The following is a 17,416-nucleotide window of genomic DNA, read 5'->3' on the forward strand; positions in this document are numbered from 1 at the left end:
TGCTCTCCCTAGGGGGGGGTGCTGCCTGTGTGTGCATGGCCAAGAAGCGCCCCATCCTTTCCACAGTCCAGTTCACGGGAAGTGAGAAGACTGAGAAAGGGAGGAATACCCCTTCCCTTTAACAGCACAACCTGGAAGTTGTGTATATCACTTCTGCTCACATCTCGTTGACCACTCTCATGGCTGTACCTAGATGCACAGGAGGCTGGGAAACATAGTCTTTATTTTGGGCAGCTGTGTCCCCAGCTGTGAGAGAAAAAAGAACAGGTCCTGGAAAATAACCATCAATCTTTGCAGGGAAGAAAGGGAAAAAAAATCTGACCTTTCCTTCCTTTTTGTTTTTCAGATAAAGAAAGAGATCCCTGAATAACTGCAGAGGCAGGAACATTTTAATACTCCAGGGTAAACATGTCTGGCTACAGGAATAATGCTTATGAGGAGGATCCAGATTACCCTGACTATTATGGGTCTCAGAACCATACTCGGGGGTACTTGAAAACTCAGGATTATCCAGATTCGCCAGGTCCTCTGAACAACTCAGATGACCCCAGCACCAGGAGCAACCCATACTCTGCAGACTCCAGAACAAGTCCAGACTATCCTGGGGCTCTAGCAGAACCAGATTATCCTGGATCTTGGAGTAATCCAGACTACCCTGGCACCAGGAGCAAGCCATACTCTGCAGGGTCCAGACGTCCAGACAATCCCAAATCTTTGGCAGAGCCAGATTATATTGGATCTTGGAGCAATCCATATCACCCAGGCTCATCCAGAGAGCCAGACTACTCTGAATCTCAACGAAATCCTGATTTTGCAGGTTCCAAAGGCAGTGGAAGCTATGCAGGCTCCAGAACAAATCCAGATTATCTTGACTCCTTGGGAGAACCAGACTACGTTGGAGCTCAGGGAAACTCTAACTATTCTGGCCCCAGAGCCAATTCCAACCATCCAGACTCCAGAAGGAATCCAGAATATGCTGGTTCCAGAATCAATCCATACATAGACACTCTGGGAGAACCTGATTATCCAGATGCTGAGAATCAATCTAACTCTCCAAACTTTTTTGGGGAACCAGACTATCCTGGCGCTGAGGACTATGGGAACTCTACAAAGTTCTGGGGGGAGCCTGATTACCCAGGTGCTGAGAATGGTCATGATTATGGCTCTTCAGAGAACCCGGAAATGACCAGGGAGTAAGTGCTGGAATCTCCCTCCACTGGGGATGGAGGATGAAGGCTAGATCATTAAGTCAATTGAACTTGGTTGGCGATGTTTGGGATAAGGACATGTATGATTATTTCCATGACATGAATTTATGGTGAAACTTTCATGCCTACCTGTATACCGCACCTGGTCCTTGGACTCTCAGCCTGAGGCTTCAAGCCCTTACCTGAACATAATCTTTCACCACTTCTTGCTCAAATAACATCCTTCCCAGTCTCCTATTTCTTCCTGTCTAATGCCTGCAAGACATTTAGATCCCCACTGTTTTGACACTGCTACTTCACCAGTGAGGTTAGGGTTAAGATGATAGTTATGAACCCAAACATTTTAACCAGAATTATATCAACAGGAAGGCATTTTAATCAAAAGAGTCTTTTGAAGATCTAACTCCATGAAATCCATTCAACTCCTCAATTTTTTTATACAAGATGATTGAGCCACTCCTGATTTTTTTCCACTTCCATCTTTATTTTACTGAAATTATTGTCAGAATTGATCACTTTTCATGTTTAGAGTAGATTTGGCTCATTGATCTTCTGCATTGTTGTTTTCATCAAGTTTTATTGATTAGTTTTCGCCGTGGTTGGTATTCCTCTAAGGAGGTTTTTTTTTTTTTAAAGTCCAATTTTTCCTGGTTCAGATTTGATAGATCTAAATTTTGTCAAAAAGATTTTAATCTTCCATCAATTTTGGTCATTGACAAATTTTACTAGGTACAGTTTGGGTCGTTGAGTGTTAGTCTTGGGTGACAGTTTTGCCAAACTTCGTTTTTCCTGGGTTAAGTTTCTTAATGTTCATGTTGCCAACAAGATGTGATTCTTTATTTATTTTTCAGGTTATTCTTAACCTATAACAAATTTACCATATGAAATTTCAACCAATACAAGTTTTATTTTGTATGTACTATTTCTACTCGTAATATTTATGAATTCAACAAAGACTAATGGCTTTTATTTACCTCTGGGAACAAGGATATGGGATTTGGGTGCACAGTGAGGTCAAATGCCTACAGGAATAATGCTAAATACAACCTAAATAGGTGGCTTAATAGGACCAGGTCAAAATGTCCTCCTTGGTCTCATCCCCCACTGCCTGGCTCTTCATTAAAAATATACCTTTGACCTTGTCACTCCCTTGTTTCTCATCTTCCATTGTTCTTCATAACCTTTGGGAGAAAGACTACACTTCACTTGTGAGAACATTTAAGCGTGAGGATGCGCTGAGCTAATGTAAGATGCCAGCCAAAGCCCAGCCTGACTGACCTCCTCCCACCTCTGCTATCCTCTCCCTACCTGAACCCTGTACTCTAGGTCAGTGGTTCTTGACCTTGGCTGATGCTTAGAATTATCTGATTACCTGGGGAGACTTAAAAATCATACAAATGCCTGGGCCCAACTTTCAGAGATTCTATTTAGTTGTCTGGGGTGAGGCCTGGGAATAGGTATATACACAAAATTGAGAATCATTGCCCCAGGTTAATTGATTTTCATAGCATTCCTTTTATATATTCAACACTTTCTGGTCTCACATGTTTATTTGTGCTGTTCTTCATCCTTGGAATGCCCTCCTCCTAACTATGTATTAATTTATCCTTCCAATCCCAGCTCAGATGTCTCTTTTCCATGTAGATTTCCCTTCAGACTCCCAGCCCAAATTCTCTTCTCTTTCCTCTGAACTCCTTGGGCCTGTCTTCTTATATTCATCAGTTGCTACTTGTATTATAATTGCTTATGGCTGTGGTTAATAAGCTCGGCCAGACTGTATTGAGAGTTCCTTGAGGGTAGACAACCCATGTCTTTAACTTTGTGTTCTCACCCCATTGCCCATGCCTAACACATGGTTGGCATTCAGTCAGCGTTTGTGGGATGAATGAATTGATGGATGGATGGATGGATGGATGGATGACTATCCTTACTACGCTATTGGATGACTATTGATCCATCATTTTGGGATTTCAGAATGCTCAGCAGAGCATCTTCTATCCAGCCCTCATTTCACCGTGAGGGTGAAGACCCCTTGGGCAATCTTGGGAGAAAGGATGGAGATTATCCTGAAAGCATTGAAATGAAATCCAGGGAGATGGCAAATCCGTACAGCCCCTCTGTGCCAGGTGCTCCTGGAAGTGGCTATGGTAAGCATTTGTTAAGAAGAGAATCATATCCTGGGAAGAAAGTAAAATTCAGTGGGCTTGGGACCAATCATTAAAGATCAGCAAGAGAAGAATTGGTTTATCCCTCCTTCTTCAAACACCCACCTTACAAGGGTTGAACATTCAGGGTCTAGAGAAGACAAGCAGTGTCATCAATTATCAAAGCAGGTTGGGCAGGGGTTGTGCCTGTGTGAGGTGACTGAAGGTCAGGTTCAGCCCATCGCCGTGATGTGGGAAGATGGGCTTAGTGTGGCCAGATCCTCCGATTTTTCTAAAGAAGCCAGAAATCTGGGTTTTTACATGCTCCAAAATAATTTTTTGAATAAATAATTAAAATCCCTGAGCTGGGCAAACAAAACCGCTGGTGGACTAGATTCAGTTTGTGTGGCTGCCAGTGTCCAGCTTTAATCCAGCACATCCTGAAGGTGTTCAGATGGTCAGCATTTGCATCTTTGGAACCTACTGGGGGGACAGGGAGTTAGAAGTAGCTCTGTCCTCACGGTTCGTAAAGCCTAAGTGAGTAGGTGACACCAGCACATCAAGACTAAAGAAAATTAGCAAACAGACTGACAATACGTGAAAAATCACGTCATTCTCAGAATCTGCCGTGTGTGAAGGTTTAACTCTAGGAGGTAAAGGAGATTCTACCAGTTCTCATCTTCCGGAAGGAAAAAGGGACTTGTTGTCTGATAGAAGAAGCCAACTCATGGCACAAGTCAATGTTATAGGAATTCAGAGCCCGTGAGAGCTGGAAAAAGGAGTGTTCAGTCATGAACAGAGTGAGGGACCCAAGTGTTGGTTGGTGCAGAGGGAGGACTGCTCAGCCCTGAGGGGGTGGGTGGGGAAGGGATTGAAGAAGGCAGGGAGGAGGGGGTGGGATGCATTGCCACGCACTAAGGAAAAACGCGGACTCTTACACATTTGCATAGAGAACATTCACTTGGGCTATTCCGAACCTTTATGCCAGGCATTCTCAGTGGGGCATATCAATCCCAAGGGGCGAAAATTTATTGAAAGGCCAGAAAAAAACCTTCCTCTTTTTATGTATAAAGCAGAGATGCATACAGTATATGTATATAGTTATACGTATGTCTGTGGTATTAAAATATCATGGGGGAGGGCAATAAGGAAGAAATGTCTAAAAAGACTACTTAGGTGGCCAGTAATGAAGAAAAAGATTCAGAAACACTGCCCCACCCCAATGCAAGCAGAGCTAATAACGCCCAGCAGGTTTTTAGTGTTTCCCATGCCCTGGAGACCCTGCCAAGCACTTTACTTTTACAGTCTTCTTTCATCTGCGGCCACCTTTCAGACAGACACTACAGCTCTCCACGTTACAGAGGGGAAAACTGAGGCTCAGAGAGAAACGTGCCCAAGGTCACCCAGCTACGAAATCAAAAGAGCCAGTATCAGAATCTAGTCTCTCTGACCCCGCATTACTTCTGGGTAGGATCAGGGCAAATGCGGATTCCTGACCACCAAGCTCCATAGAACACTGGAATTAGAAAGCTATTTTAAAAAGTGGTCACATAAAGTGTGGCTTCCTTCTCTGGGCTCCTTTTAGGACCAAGGTCGTTGTGCCGGCATTCATTTGTCCAGTGCTATGCCATCCTGTTAGGCTATGCACTGCTTAAGGAGAACCCATTTCATCCGTGTATCCTCCAAGGCTCTATGTGATTTTCCTAGTGCCTAGCATACAGCTGGTGCTTGAGCAATGTTAACTGAATTAATAGCAACAACTGTAAGGGATGTATCAGTTGGCTATTGCCACAGGAATGCTTCATAACAAACAACTCTAAAACCCAATGTTGTACAATAAACATCATTTATTTCTCACCCACACATCTGTGGGTTTGCTTGGAGTTTGACTGAACCAGGCTGGGTTTGGCTGTGCCTGATTTGAGGTCACAGATTCTATTTAGGTCTAGTGTCCTTCTTGACCCAGTGAGCTAACCTGGGCCATTTTCTTCCCATGGCATAAGCTGGAAGCAGAAACATACAATGTCTCTGAGTCCTTGACTTGGAACTAGCAAACTGTCACTTCTACCATGTTCCACTGGTTAAAGCAAGTCACATGAGCAAGCCCAACTTCAGTGGAGGTTTCCAAGGTGGAGGAAGTGTAATATTTGCTGAAAAACAATTAATTTACCACAATAGTTAATATATATTAAGAATTTGCTATGTTCCAGGATTATTTTAAGCACTTTACATGTATTAACTGATTCAATGTCCCCAACAATCCTATGCAAAGGTCTTATTATTATCCCTGATTTACAGACTCTGAAGCTCAGAGACATTAAGTAACATGCCTGAGAGCATGAAGCTAGTAAGCAGCAAAGCCGGGAACTGATCCTTGGCAAGAAGTTCCAGAACCTCCTGCAGTATAATTTTGTACATCTCCATCAAAATGTGCTCCATTTTCTCTGTTGAGGAGTTTAGCCTTCATTGTTTACCATGAGTTGAATAAAAATATATTGAAATGTGACACTGTCATGTAGATGCTGAAAGTGGACTCTGTCCCTAAGAAAATCATGCCAATTTCAAATTTATTCAGGTGTCATCATAAAATGCTAGAACTAGAAGGAAGCTTTGTAATCACCTAGACAAGCTTTTTTTTTTTTACTCAATTTTTAGAAGACTTATTTTTTTACAGAAGTTTTAGGTTCGCTGTAAAATTGAGGGAAAGGTAACAGAGATTTCCCACATATCCCTTGCCCCACATGTGCATGGCCTCCCCCGTTATGAGTCCCCCACCAGAGTGGGACATTTGTTACAATTCAACCTACATTAACACATCCTTATCACCCAAAGTCCATAGTTTACATTAGGGTTCACCTTGGGTTGTACCTTCTATGTGTTTGGACAAATATATAATGACATGGAGCTACCATTATGGTATCACACAGAGTATTTTCACGGTCCTAAAACCCTCTGAGATCCATCTATTCATCCCTCCCCCTCCAGACAAGTATTTTTCGAACTCTGATTTGTGACCCATTAACAAGTCTTACTGGCCACTGTGTGCTCAGTAACATCTAGTGTGGTGGGATTAATTGTCTCTTGTCTCTTCATTCCAGTGAACCCTGCTTATGTGGGTGACAATGGCCTCAGCCAAGCTTATGGAGACCCACCCTTGTCTGGACATGATTGGCACACGTCACCCCAAGGTAAGGCTTAAATGGACAGTGACCCAAAATATCAAACCCTAAAGAAGGAATGTGTTCAAGACAATGCAGGCAGTGCCATTTCCCCTTGGCCTCTGGTGTGGTAACTGATAGAGTACTTCCTTAATTTATCATAATGGGGTTTTCTTTTAAACATGCAATTTTTTCTCTTTTGGATATCAGGGTGTCTTCACTAGGACTCTTCTGGTTGCAAGTGACAGAAACCCAACTCACCCAGGCCCAAGGCTTGTGTGGTGGGAAGGATATGGGGAAACAAAGAATTGAAGGTAGAATTACCTTCCAGCACCTAGGACAGTGCCTGGCACATAGTAGGTGCTCAGAGATATTTGTTGTATGAGTCACAGGAACCAGGGCCTCTGAGTCTGAAGCCAGGGGCTCAGGGCCACCTGGATTCTTTTTCTCCATCTATTTCTCATCTTTGCTTGATGCAGCTTCTCTTTAAGCTTCACCTCATTCATCTCAACCACTCAGGCTTTCCCTGCAGGCCAGGGAGCATGACAGCAGCAGGCCTAGACACACACACAAAGCTCAGCAATGTCATGGAAAGTCTTCCTTTCTTTCTAGGCCTGTCAGTCAGTGCTGAGACTCTCTCCAGCCCCATTTGGGACACATGCCTACACATGAACCAATCATTTTCACATAGGAGAGAAGACTGGGTCACATGTCCATCCCGTGGCTAATACATGTGTTGGTGAGATGGCAGTGCCTTGAGCCAAATTTTTCTGAATAATCATAGAATTATTATGACAGTGGAGGGTAGGAGTAATCAGATTGGAGAAGGCTTTGAAATCAGTTAGGAAGCTCTACAAGGATCACTGTGTGCTGTGATGATGGTCTGATCAGAGGCAGAGGCTGAGAAATAAAAAACCATTAGAGGAGAGAGGCCAGGGAATACTGGAAGTTAAAGGCAAACCTGTGAAAAACGAGGAATAAACCGAAGACGCCCTCTAAGTAACAACACAAGTTGCGGGGCCCCATGACTTAAAACCATCCCTCACCTTCTGACCCCCTAGCGTGGGTGATAGCCTGTAGCCTCATTCTTTAAGAGCCTCATCAAGGAGGCCTGTATCTTTCAAGGGGTAGGTGTCGCTACTTGGGAGAGAAAACCATGGGGATATAAACGGTCATGCTCTCCATTTGGTTCCCACGAGAGCAGGGAATGGCTTTAACTACTGGGGAAAAGAAATGCCTTTAAACCTCCTAAGGTGCTCTCTCTGGTCAGCATGAAGATTAGGGCCTCTGGGTGGAAGAGGAGTCCCCAGGAGGCAGAGAGAAGTAAAGAAATAGAGGACCCAGAGATGAACCTGGCTTTCTTCACCATTTTGCTTTGCACCAGTTCTGATTCTCAAGTCATTTATAATTAATTGGTGGACAGTCTCCTGATAGAGTGTCACTCTGATGGATTATGCCCGCATCTAGGAAGTGCCTGGCACATAGTAGGTACTCATAAATAGTCATCCATTTATGAATGAATGAATGAATGAGTGATACATCAGCATCTTGTTACAGGAGAGGACCAGGGTGAAGTGATTAAAAGGCCCTGCTTTGGGACCAGACAGACCTGGGTTTGATCCCTAGCTCTGCTACTTGCTGGTTTTGTGACCTTAGGCAAATTACCTTTTGGAGCCTCAGTTTTCTTATAAAATGGGGTTTATTATAGTACTTATTTCGTAGGGTGATTGTGGAAATTAAATAATATACTCTATTTAAAGTAGTTGGCCTGCAGTAACGGCAGGTATTGTTACCGGTAATTATCGTTGGTGTGGGGAGAAGAGGTAGAGATCTAGTCCAATCCTGCCATTTAATGAGAGTGTGATGAGGAGGGGGGTCAGTTCATTCCTCTGCACCTCAGTTTCTCCAACTATTAAATAAACAGCTTGGCCAAGGTGATTTCCAGATCAGGTCTATTGGGTAGGAATTGCGTCCAGGTGCCCAGCACTGAGACAGGACAGTGGTTTAGCAATAAAGGGATTTATTTTCCTCTTGTAACGAGAAGTACGAAAGGAGACAGTTCAAAGTTTATATGGCACCTCTGCCCATGATGATCTCAAGGCCTAAGGCTCCTTCTAAAACTTCTTTTTCCACCATCCTTAGAGGGTGAACATTTAACCTCTTGTTTTCAAAATGGCAGCCTCTGGTCAGGAAGAAGGCGAAATGGTGAAGCGATAAAGGTGAAATCAGGCAAAGTGTCACATTTTAAAGAGCATTCCTGGAAGCCACAATCTTATTGGCTAAAATGGGGTCACAGGTCCACCCTTGGCTGCAAAGGAGACACCCTTTGCCACAAAGGAGACACCCTTTGCCACAAAGGAAGCTGGGAGAGTTTTAACTGAGCACAGTGCCTGCACAGGAAAGGAGGCTTCTGCTGGTATGAGAAAAAGAGAGAATGGGTATTGGGAAGCAGACAGACAGCAGGGTGGGCCACCCAAGACAGTCAGGAGATAATAATTGTTTCACTATAAACCCATCTGGATTTACATAGGCACATAAAACTATAAATATAAAACATGAGTTTTAGACCAGAGACACCAAATTAAAAAGAAAATCTTGCCCTTTCATTATGAGTCATTTAGAAGAATCTCTGCCTTCTGTTTCTAGAATCCCATTGTCTTCAATAAAGAATTCTGTTTCCGGTCTCTTACCTAGCTACTGCGACAGAAGTCTCTGCAGAAAAACCACACCTCTTCACGAGGAGACCCCTCCGGTGTAGATGTGGGGGACTGTGCTGTGATCTGTGTGGGGCTAGCTTTGTCCATCTCATCCTGGCATTAAAAACTGTGAATGGGGCGGCTCTCTGTGGCTGTCATCCCTTTTCCTGGAGGTTCCCAACAATGCCAGTGTGATTGCTGTATGAGGTCTTGGGAAGCCCACCCTGGTGGAGAGTAAGGTTTGGAGGAAGCCAGAGATGCTGTCTGGTGACCAAGTGAATGAAGTCATCGTTGAGGTTGAGAATGTCCCATCTGGGGTCCAAAGCCATCCATCTTCAAGTCAGATTGTTCCAGAAAAGACACTGGCGAACTCAAGCTTTAGTTTGGTCTCCTCCATTTCTGCCATTGATGTGACAGACTCTCAGATTTTCAGCAATTGGAATGACAAAAAAGGCAAGCAGTTATCACGGTTTTCAACACCTGTGAATGAATCGTTTTCTCAGACCCTTCATAGCTCAGAAAGCATGGGCTTAGACACCCTTCGTACTTCACATGAGAACATCCAAGGTAGTGAGACCCTGGGGCAGAGGAGTTAGAACGGGAACAGCACCTTCCAAGTTGCCCACAGGGTTTTGGTTGTAAGACTTCGATCAGGGTGGAGGTTTGGTAGATGACCTGAGGATGCTCAGGGCCGCGGAAGGGGTCACTCTGAGAACGTCTGATACCAAAGAAGGAGTTTACCTTGATCAAGCGCATTTCATGTGCCCAGTGTTCTGCCTTTTTGTCATCCATCGAGTTTAGTTTTATTTACTTGCCACACTCCACACCCATGAGACAGGCATGCCTGCCATTTCCATTTGCTTGATGAAGATACTGAGGCTCAGGGAAATTAAATGATGTGGCAGATCTGGGATCAAATGCAGGTCTGCCTGATTCCCAAGCCTGACACCTTAACCACCGTCCTGTCCTGCTTTGGTCCTATCCCTCTCCACTCTGGATTTGGCAACAAGGGATGCCTCTTTTGTCAAGTCCGCCGTGAAACCAGGTTTTTTTCCTCTTCCCTCCTTCGCCTTTCTTCCTTTCTGTCTACTCCCACTTCCCTCTCAGGAGACACTCAAATTCCTCATCTTCAGCCGAGTGATTTGGTGGCCCTCTTCTGGGAACTCTCTCTCCACCTCAGCTATGTCACTGAAACGAGGAGTTCTGTGCAGCTCCCTAACAGGGCCAGGAGCCAGCCCGCTCCTGGTCACCGCCCCGGCGGGCCCCCAGCTGCCCCTCCACTGTTACTGGAGCGGGGGCAGCAGTGCCAGGCGTCACATGCGGACACAACACCACCCAGAGCGAGACGGGTCTGCCTTTTCCTTGTTTTTTGAGTCTTGCTTTTTTGAGAGGGAAGAAACCTTTTCCAAGAAACTCCTCAGCAGACCACCCCTCACAGAACATCGGCCAACGTGTCACATGCCTGGGTCTGAACAGGTCACCTGCAAGGGGGCTGGGACCATCAAGATAGGCTTGGATTCACTGGGATCTGTCCCCTGTGCCTGGAGATGGGTCCCACCCTGCAGAAGCCCAGGGCCATGGGAGAGACGGCCGTAGATTTCTGAACCAGATTGGGATTCTGTCAAAAAGGAGAGCTGACTGCGGGATAGATGACCAACAGTATCTGCCACGCTGACCCAAAGTGGGAATTTGAGTTCTTGGGAGAGGAGGGGGGAGTCCTTATCTTCCAGGGGATGGAGGAGCACAAGACAACAGTCAAGAAAAGTCAAGAAGATGCTTGGGCCTGGAGTGCAGGGGGCAAGAGAAAGCCATGCGGGAAATTACAGAGGGAGGGGAGCCAGGCTGACCGAACATTCTGGGTCTCATCAGCTTTGGTTACTGTTCCGTGTCGTGGGAAAAAGGAAAGCACTGAATTAGAATTGCGTGCAAACTATCATTTGCTTTGGCTTCGAGATTTCACACGTGTACGTGCTGTCTTCTTGTTTTTATTTGTGACCTTTGGGATCACTGAGTACATATATTCTTCTTTCTTTGTGCTCTTATAAAAACATGCTCTATCTTCAGCACCATATTTTCAAATGCTATTATTCTGTTAAAGGAGAAAAAAATAAACTCCATTTTTTTTCTGCAGGACAAAAGTTAATCGCATCTCTGATCCCCATGACATCTAGAGACAGAATTAAAGCCATCAGGAATCAGCCAAGGACCATGGAAGAGAAAAGGAACCTTAGGTATGGACCAAAATCTTTTCTTCTTGCTCAGATTTCATGGAAACCTCAGTCTTCTACTTTTGTCCCATGTTGGAAAGATAAGAAATAAATAAATGCAAGAGAAGAGACAATCTTCCTACCGAAGAATTCCACACAATCTGTGTTGGTTGCCTGGAGTGTGGGCTGTGCTTAGTGACCTGCTTCCTGAGAGCAGAGCATGGAAAGAGGGAAGTAGCTTCCCAGGGGTGAAGTCAGGCTAATACTACCAGGTGGTCAAGGTTAACATTCCCAGGGAAAGTCATGTGATCAGGAGTTCCCCTCTATGGTACTCTCTCCTAAAACCAGCAACCCTAGTCTAACCAGACAAAATAATCAGACAAACCCCAATCGAGGGACAGTCTTCAAAATACCTGAGGAGTATTCCTCAAAACTGTCAAGGTCATCAAAAAGAAGGAAAGTCTGAGAAACTGTCACAGGCTAAAGTGTTCTAAAGAGACATGACAATTAATGCAATGTGGTTTCCTGCATGGGTCCTGGAGTAGAAAATGGGCACCTGTGGAAAAACTAGTAAAATCGGAATAGTCTGGAGTTTAGGTAAAAGTTAGACACCAGTGTTGGTTTCTTAGTTGTGACAGACCTACCACGGATATGTAAGATGTTAAAGGGCAGAAATGGTGAGTAGTAGATGGGAATTTTCTGTTGTCTTTTTGTAACTTCTCTGTAAATCTCAAACTACTGTTTAAAAAAAAAAAGGTGGGGGGGTGGTGAGGGCAGGGAGTTCCCTGGTGGTCCAGTGGTTAGGACTCGGGCGCTTTCACTGCTTCGACCCAGGTTCAGTCCCTGGCCAGGGAGCTAAGATCCTGCAAGCCACAAGGCGCTGGGGCAGGGGAGCACAAAACCCAAACAAACAAAACCTCAGAAGCTTTCTAAGCCCAGGAATTCAAAAACAAGAGCGAGGGCTGTTTAAGCCTTCAGCCCTTCTTACATTTACCATTCCTCAGCCTTTTTCTTTTTCTTTTTGCAATTTGTAGCAGTTGGCAGAAACTAGTAGAGTGGATGCAATTGCTAATAAATAATTCAATGACGCAATTGTTCTGAGGTTCCAAGTCTGGCAGGGGAGATAGATTGGTCAACGAGTAACTTATAAATGACAGAAAGAAAATCAGGCCAAATCAAGGTGGAAGGAGATTGCAGGGGGAGGATTAGAAGGAGAGATATAGTTCCCTTGGGCAAAGCAGGGGACATCTGTGAGCTGAGCATTGGAAGATGGTGATGTGGTGGTGGACCTTTGGGGTGGACAAAAGAGAGCCAGGAAGGGGCCAGAGCAAAGGAGATGCCATGAGTTCATGGAGAAGTAAAGAGAAAACTGCGGCTGGATCTTTTTGAAAACACTCTTCCGTTTCAAACTCTGCATGGCCTCCTCTGTCACAGAGTGCGGACCTTGTATGGCCCGAAAGACTTTACAGCACGATTTTCAACCTGACATTTGAGTCTGGATCATTCTCTGTTGTGGGAGGCTGTCCTGTTCACTGTAGGGTGTATAGCAGCATCCCTGGTCTCTACCCACTAGATGTCAGTGCCCTCCCTACCCCCGGTTTGACAACCCCAAAAGTCTCCAGACTTACCCAAATGTCCCTCGGGGGCAAAATCTCCTAGGTTGAGAACCACTGACTTATAGGACCCCGCCCACCTACCCACGGTTATCACTCACACCCTTCACCCTTCCCCCGCTCATTCCATTCCAGCTGTCTTGGCCTCCTTGGGGCTTTGCACTGGCTGTTCCCTATATTCAGACACTCCCTTATCCATAGACTAACCCCTCTTCTCCTTCAAGACTTGGCACAAACACTTTGCACTATTGAAATTGTACCACGGTCTTCACCCCAGCATTTCCCACCTCCTTACTCTGTTTTTCCTTTTTCTGTCCCATAGTACAACTCACCTTCTATTATCCTATATCATTTACCCACTTTATTTTTATATTTATTGTTTATTTTCTTTCTCTTCCAACTAGGATGTCTGCTCCATGAGCTGAGGAAATCCATCTCTACCTCACCACCTGGGACCATGCCTGGCACATCGCAGGCACTCAGGAAATATTTGGGGAATGAATGCAATACAACATTGGTGTCTCTCACTTTCTTCTGCCCTTTCCCACAGGAAAATTGTTGACAAAGAGAAAAGTAAGCAGCCCCGTCGTATCCTGGAGCTCACCGGCTGTGCTCAGTGTCTGAATTCCATTTCATTGGTAAATCGGTCTTTACTGTGGTCAGTAAATGGGCACAGAGTAGGGTGAAACCAGGGAGGTGGGAGAGTAGGGATGAGAAAGGACCCACGGGGAGGAGGAACCAAAGTTCAGGGCTATTTCCTTGAAAGACGTAGAAATTGGGTCAGTCTAGGTGTGGGGAAAACAGACAGGCATGGGAAGGTCTAAGAGGTCACTGAGTTATCTGGGCAACTTAGCCACTGTGAGTGTCACCTTCAATAGCAAACCTGGGAAGGTAATAAATAATAACACTCACCTTAGAGGGTGGTCCTGCGGATTAAATGAGATAACGTTTGCAAATGCGTTTAGCGTGGCGCCTGGCGCATCATACCACTCTAGAAACAGTGGCCATTGTTGCTATTTTGGAGCCTGCTCAGTAGATATTTGTTGAGGGACGGTCCAGCCACGCACGTTGTATCTACCCGCAGGCATGCCGGAGATCCAAGAACAGTCTGTCGGAACTGTTCAGTTCCATCAGCCTGTGGCAGAAGACACTCAAGGTCATCGGAGGCAAGTTCGGCACCAGCGTCCTCTCCTATTTCAACTTTCTGAGGTGGCTTTTGAAGTTCAACATTTTCTTGTTCATTGTGACCTTCAGCTTCATCATAATCCCTCAGTTAACCATGGCCGAGAAGAACCACCTCCGATTCACTGGACTGGAATTTTTAACCGGGGCTGTAAGTGCTCCATCCCCTGCCCGGAGTTCACACCTTGGAGACCCAGGGACAGGTCTGCCCGTCACCCTTCCAGGCCTCTCGTTTTGCCTGGGAGTCAACTGATGGGGAAAGAGGGTGTTTAAAATGATTTCTTTTTTTCCCCCAAAGTAACATATACACAGCCTAGTAGAATTTCTGTCTCCTGAGGTGAACATGTTGTTAACATTTTTTGTTGTCCAGAATCCTCTTCTCTGCACACAAATGGACACATTGTGCATGGACATATGCATCTTTTTTTAACAAAAGATGAATTATTCCTATAGACTGCCTATGACTTGCTTTCTTCCACCTAATATGTAGCGGACATCTCATACTGGTGTTCACAGATCTACCTTTTCTTTCTTTTTTTTCTTTCTACAAAATACAGTCCTCCTTAAGAAAAAAATTCCTAGTATAGAAGAGAGCAAACTAAGAGAAAGTCTATTTTACCCTCCTTCTTTTGTCTAACTCTCCAGTTTGGAGTGTACCTCTGTCCACCATTTTTCTTTCTATACAGTCATAGATACATAGGTAGATAGATAGTTAAACTTTTTTTTTTTTAATAAAAGAAGATGAGATACTACAAATCTTGCTTTGCAACTTTTTTTTTTTTTTTTTGCATTACTATGAATCTTGAGCATGGATATACATCCATATTATTCTTTTTATTAACAACCACGGTATATCTACCTAGCTCCCTACTGAAGCACATAGCCCCTGCCTTGTGAGTTTACCTTCTAGAAGAGATTTCTGCCACTGAGATTCTGTGGATAGGCAAACTACAGCCCAAGAACCAAATCTGTATAGCCTGCAAAATAAGATTGCCTTCCATGTTTTTAAATGGTTGGAAAAAAATGAAAAGAAGGATAACATTTTGTGAAACATAAAATTTATATGAAATTCAAATTTCGGTGTCTTTTCGGTTAAGTTCTTTTGGAACACAGCCACAACTATTTGTTTCCGTGTCTGTGCTGCTTTCCTGCTACAATAGCAGAGGTGAGCGGTTATGGGCTGGCCAAGCCCAAGATATTTACTATCTAGCTCTTTACAGAAAGAGTTTGCCTACTCTTGTAGTAGAGCATTCACAGTAAGGTTCCTCCATTCGTCTTTCTTTTTTCTTTTTCTGTTAAACTTTTTTTTCCTTGGGATAGACACATTCAAATGGAATTATTGTGTCAATTTATCCTTCACTTTTTTCTCATTATTGTGTATATTTGTATATATGAAACATTTTATTATGAAAAATTTCAAACATACAGGAAAATAAAGAGTAGTAAAATAAACACCCAAAGACCCACTACGCAGATTTTAAATTGCTACCATTTTCCCAAATTTGTTTTATCTTATTGTTTTTTGAAGTATTTTACAGTAAATCACAGACATCAGCTGAATTTCTTTAACATGCATCTCTGGACAATGAGGACATTTTCCTGCAGGCATATACATTATCACACCTGGCAATATTAAAAGTTAATATCATCTAAAATCCAGACCATATTCAAATTTTCCCAGTTGTCCGCCAAATGTCTTTCATAGCTTTTTGTTCAGACCAGGATCCAAGCAAAGACCACACTCTCTTTGCATTCAGTTGTTTTTCTCTGAAGTCTCTATTAATCTAGAATGATCTCCTCAGTCCCTTCCTCCTTTTTTCTTGACATGGGCTTATTGCAGAAACCAGGCCAGTTGTCATGCAGATTCCAATGTTCTACTTTCTGCAATTGTCAAATTGTTTCCTCTGGGTCTCTCTAATTTGTTCCTCTAGTTTATACAGACTCCTTATTTCCTGTAAATTGAAATTTAGACCTAAAGGCTTGATTTGTTTCGTTTTAAACCTGTTTGACCATAATACTTGATAGAGGACAGAGGCACATAATGGCTGGCTGTCCTGCTTTTAATCATGCTTGGCTTGGTCACTGGGTCCAGGTGGTGATCGCTGGGTCCCTCCATTGTAAAGTTATGTTGGTTTGAGATTCCTTTCCACCTCTGAGAGCCTAGTGATACGATGTCTAGGTTCTCAGTGGCCTTGGGTGCCTCTTTCCTGGCAAACAAAATATCTACACTGACCAGTGCAGACTTCTTGCATACGGAACAGGTCAACTGTGCAGACCATAGTCATTCATTGTTTTCTCAAGAGATCCACCTGACCTGGGGTTTATTGTCCCTTTCAGGGTTATTTTAGGGACACAGTGATGTACTACGGCTTTTACACCAATACTGCAAACCAGCATGGGAACAGTGGGACCTCCTACAACATGCAGCTGGCCTACATCTTCACAGTCGGAGCGTGCTTGGTTGTCTGCTTTTTCAGTTTGCTCTTCAGGTATAGAATGTCTGCATTTTCTGATTCTAAGCTCTTTTTAGATTTAGGCAAAATTCAAGAGACTCAAAAGTTACTGGAGAAACAGTCTCTGCAATTTCAACTTTCTATTCCTGTCTGATCATTCCTTGTCCTAGAACATAAAGTATAAGTTTGGATAGAGGAAGAGAAGTTTTCATGTGCTTTTAAAGAAATTTGTCAGTCTGAAAATAAGTATGCAATGACTCAAGTAGTCTTGTTTTTTTTTTAAGAAGAAAGACTTTCTTTTATTTATTTATTTATTTATGGCTGTGTTGGGTCTTCGTTTCTGTGCGAGGGCTTTCTCTAGCTGCGGCTAGCGGGGGCCACTTTTCATCGCGGTGTGTGGGCCTCTCACTATTGCGGCCTCTCTTGTTGCGGAGCACAGGCTCCAGACGCGCAGGCTCAGTAATTGTGGCTCACTGGCCCAGTTGCTCCCTGGCCTGTGAGATCTTCCCAGACCAGGGCTCGATCCCGTGTCCCCTGCATTGGCAGGCAGACTCTCAACCACTGTGCCACCAGGGAAGCCCCAACTCAAGTAGTTTTGACCGTTGTCAATTGACAACGGTCAAAGAGGAGGTACAGATGCTCAGTCTGTTAAACCTATTGTTTACTAGGTCTTTGAAACAAAGTACCACAGACTGGGGGGCTTAAACAACAAAAATTTTTCTTCTCAAATTCTGGAGGCTAGAAGTCCAAGTTCA

General features: G+C 44.1%; 1 protein-coding gene across 1 annotated transcript in view; it reads left to right on the top strand.

Annotated features, from left to right (window-relative positions):
* Positions 1 to 408: 408 nt before the first annotated feature.
* TMC5 (transmembrane channel like 5) overlaps positions 409 to 17,416 on the top strand; it is a 41,825-nt gene continuing 24,817 nt past the window's right edge. Inside the window, exons 1-7 of the mRNA XM_068565562.1 lie at positions 409 to 1,193; positions 3,183 to 3,355; positions 6,451 to 6,540; positions 11,338 to 11,437; positions 13,577 to 13,664; positions 14,111 to 14,359; positions 16,546 to 16,697. Of these exons, the coding sequence (XP_068421663.1) occupies positions 409 to 1,193; positions 3,183 to 3,355; positions 6,451 to 6,540; positions 11,338 to 11,437; positions 13,577 to 13,664; positions 14,111 to 14,359; positions 16,546 to 16,697 (1,637 nt within the window). The remainder of the gene's footprint in view (positions 1,194 to 3,182; positions 3,356 to 6,450; positions 6,541 to 11,337; positions 11,438 to 13,576; positions 13,665 to 14,110; positions 14,360 to 16,545; positions 16,698 to 17,416) is intronic.

This window comes from Eschrichtius robustus, chromosome 16 (assembly GCF_028021215.1).
Source record: "Eschrichtius robustus isolate mEscRob2 chromosome 16, mEscRob2.pri, whole genome shotgun sequence".
Classification (NCBI taxonomy): Eukaryota; Metazoa; Chordata; class Mammalia; order Artiodactyla; family Eschrichtiidae; genus Eschrichtius; species Eschrichtius robustus.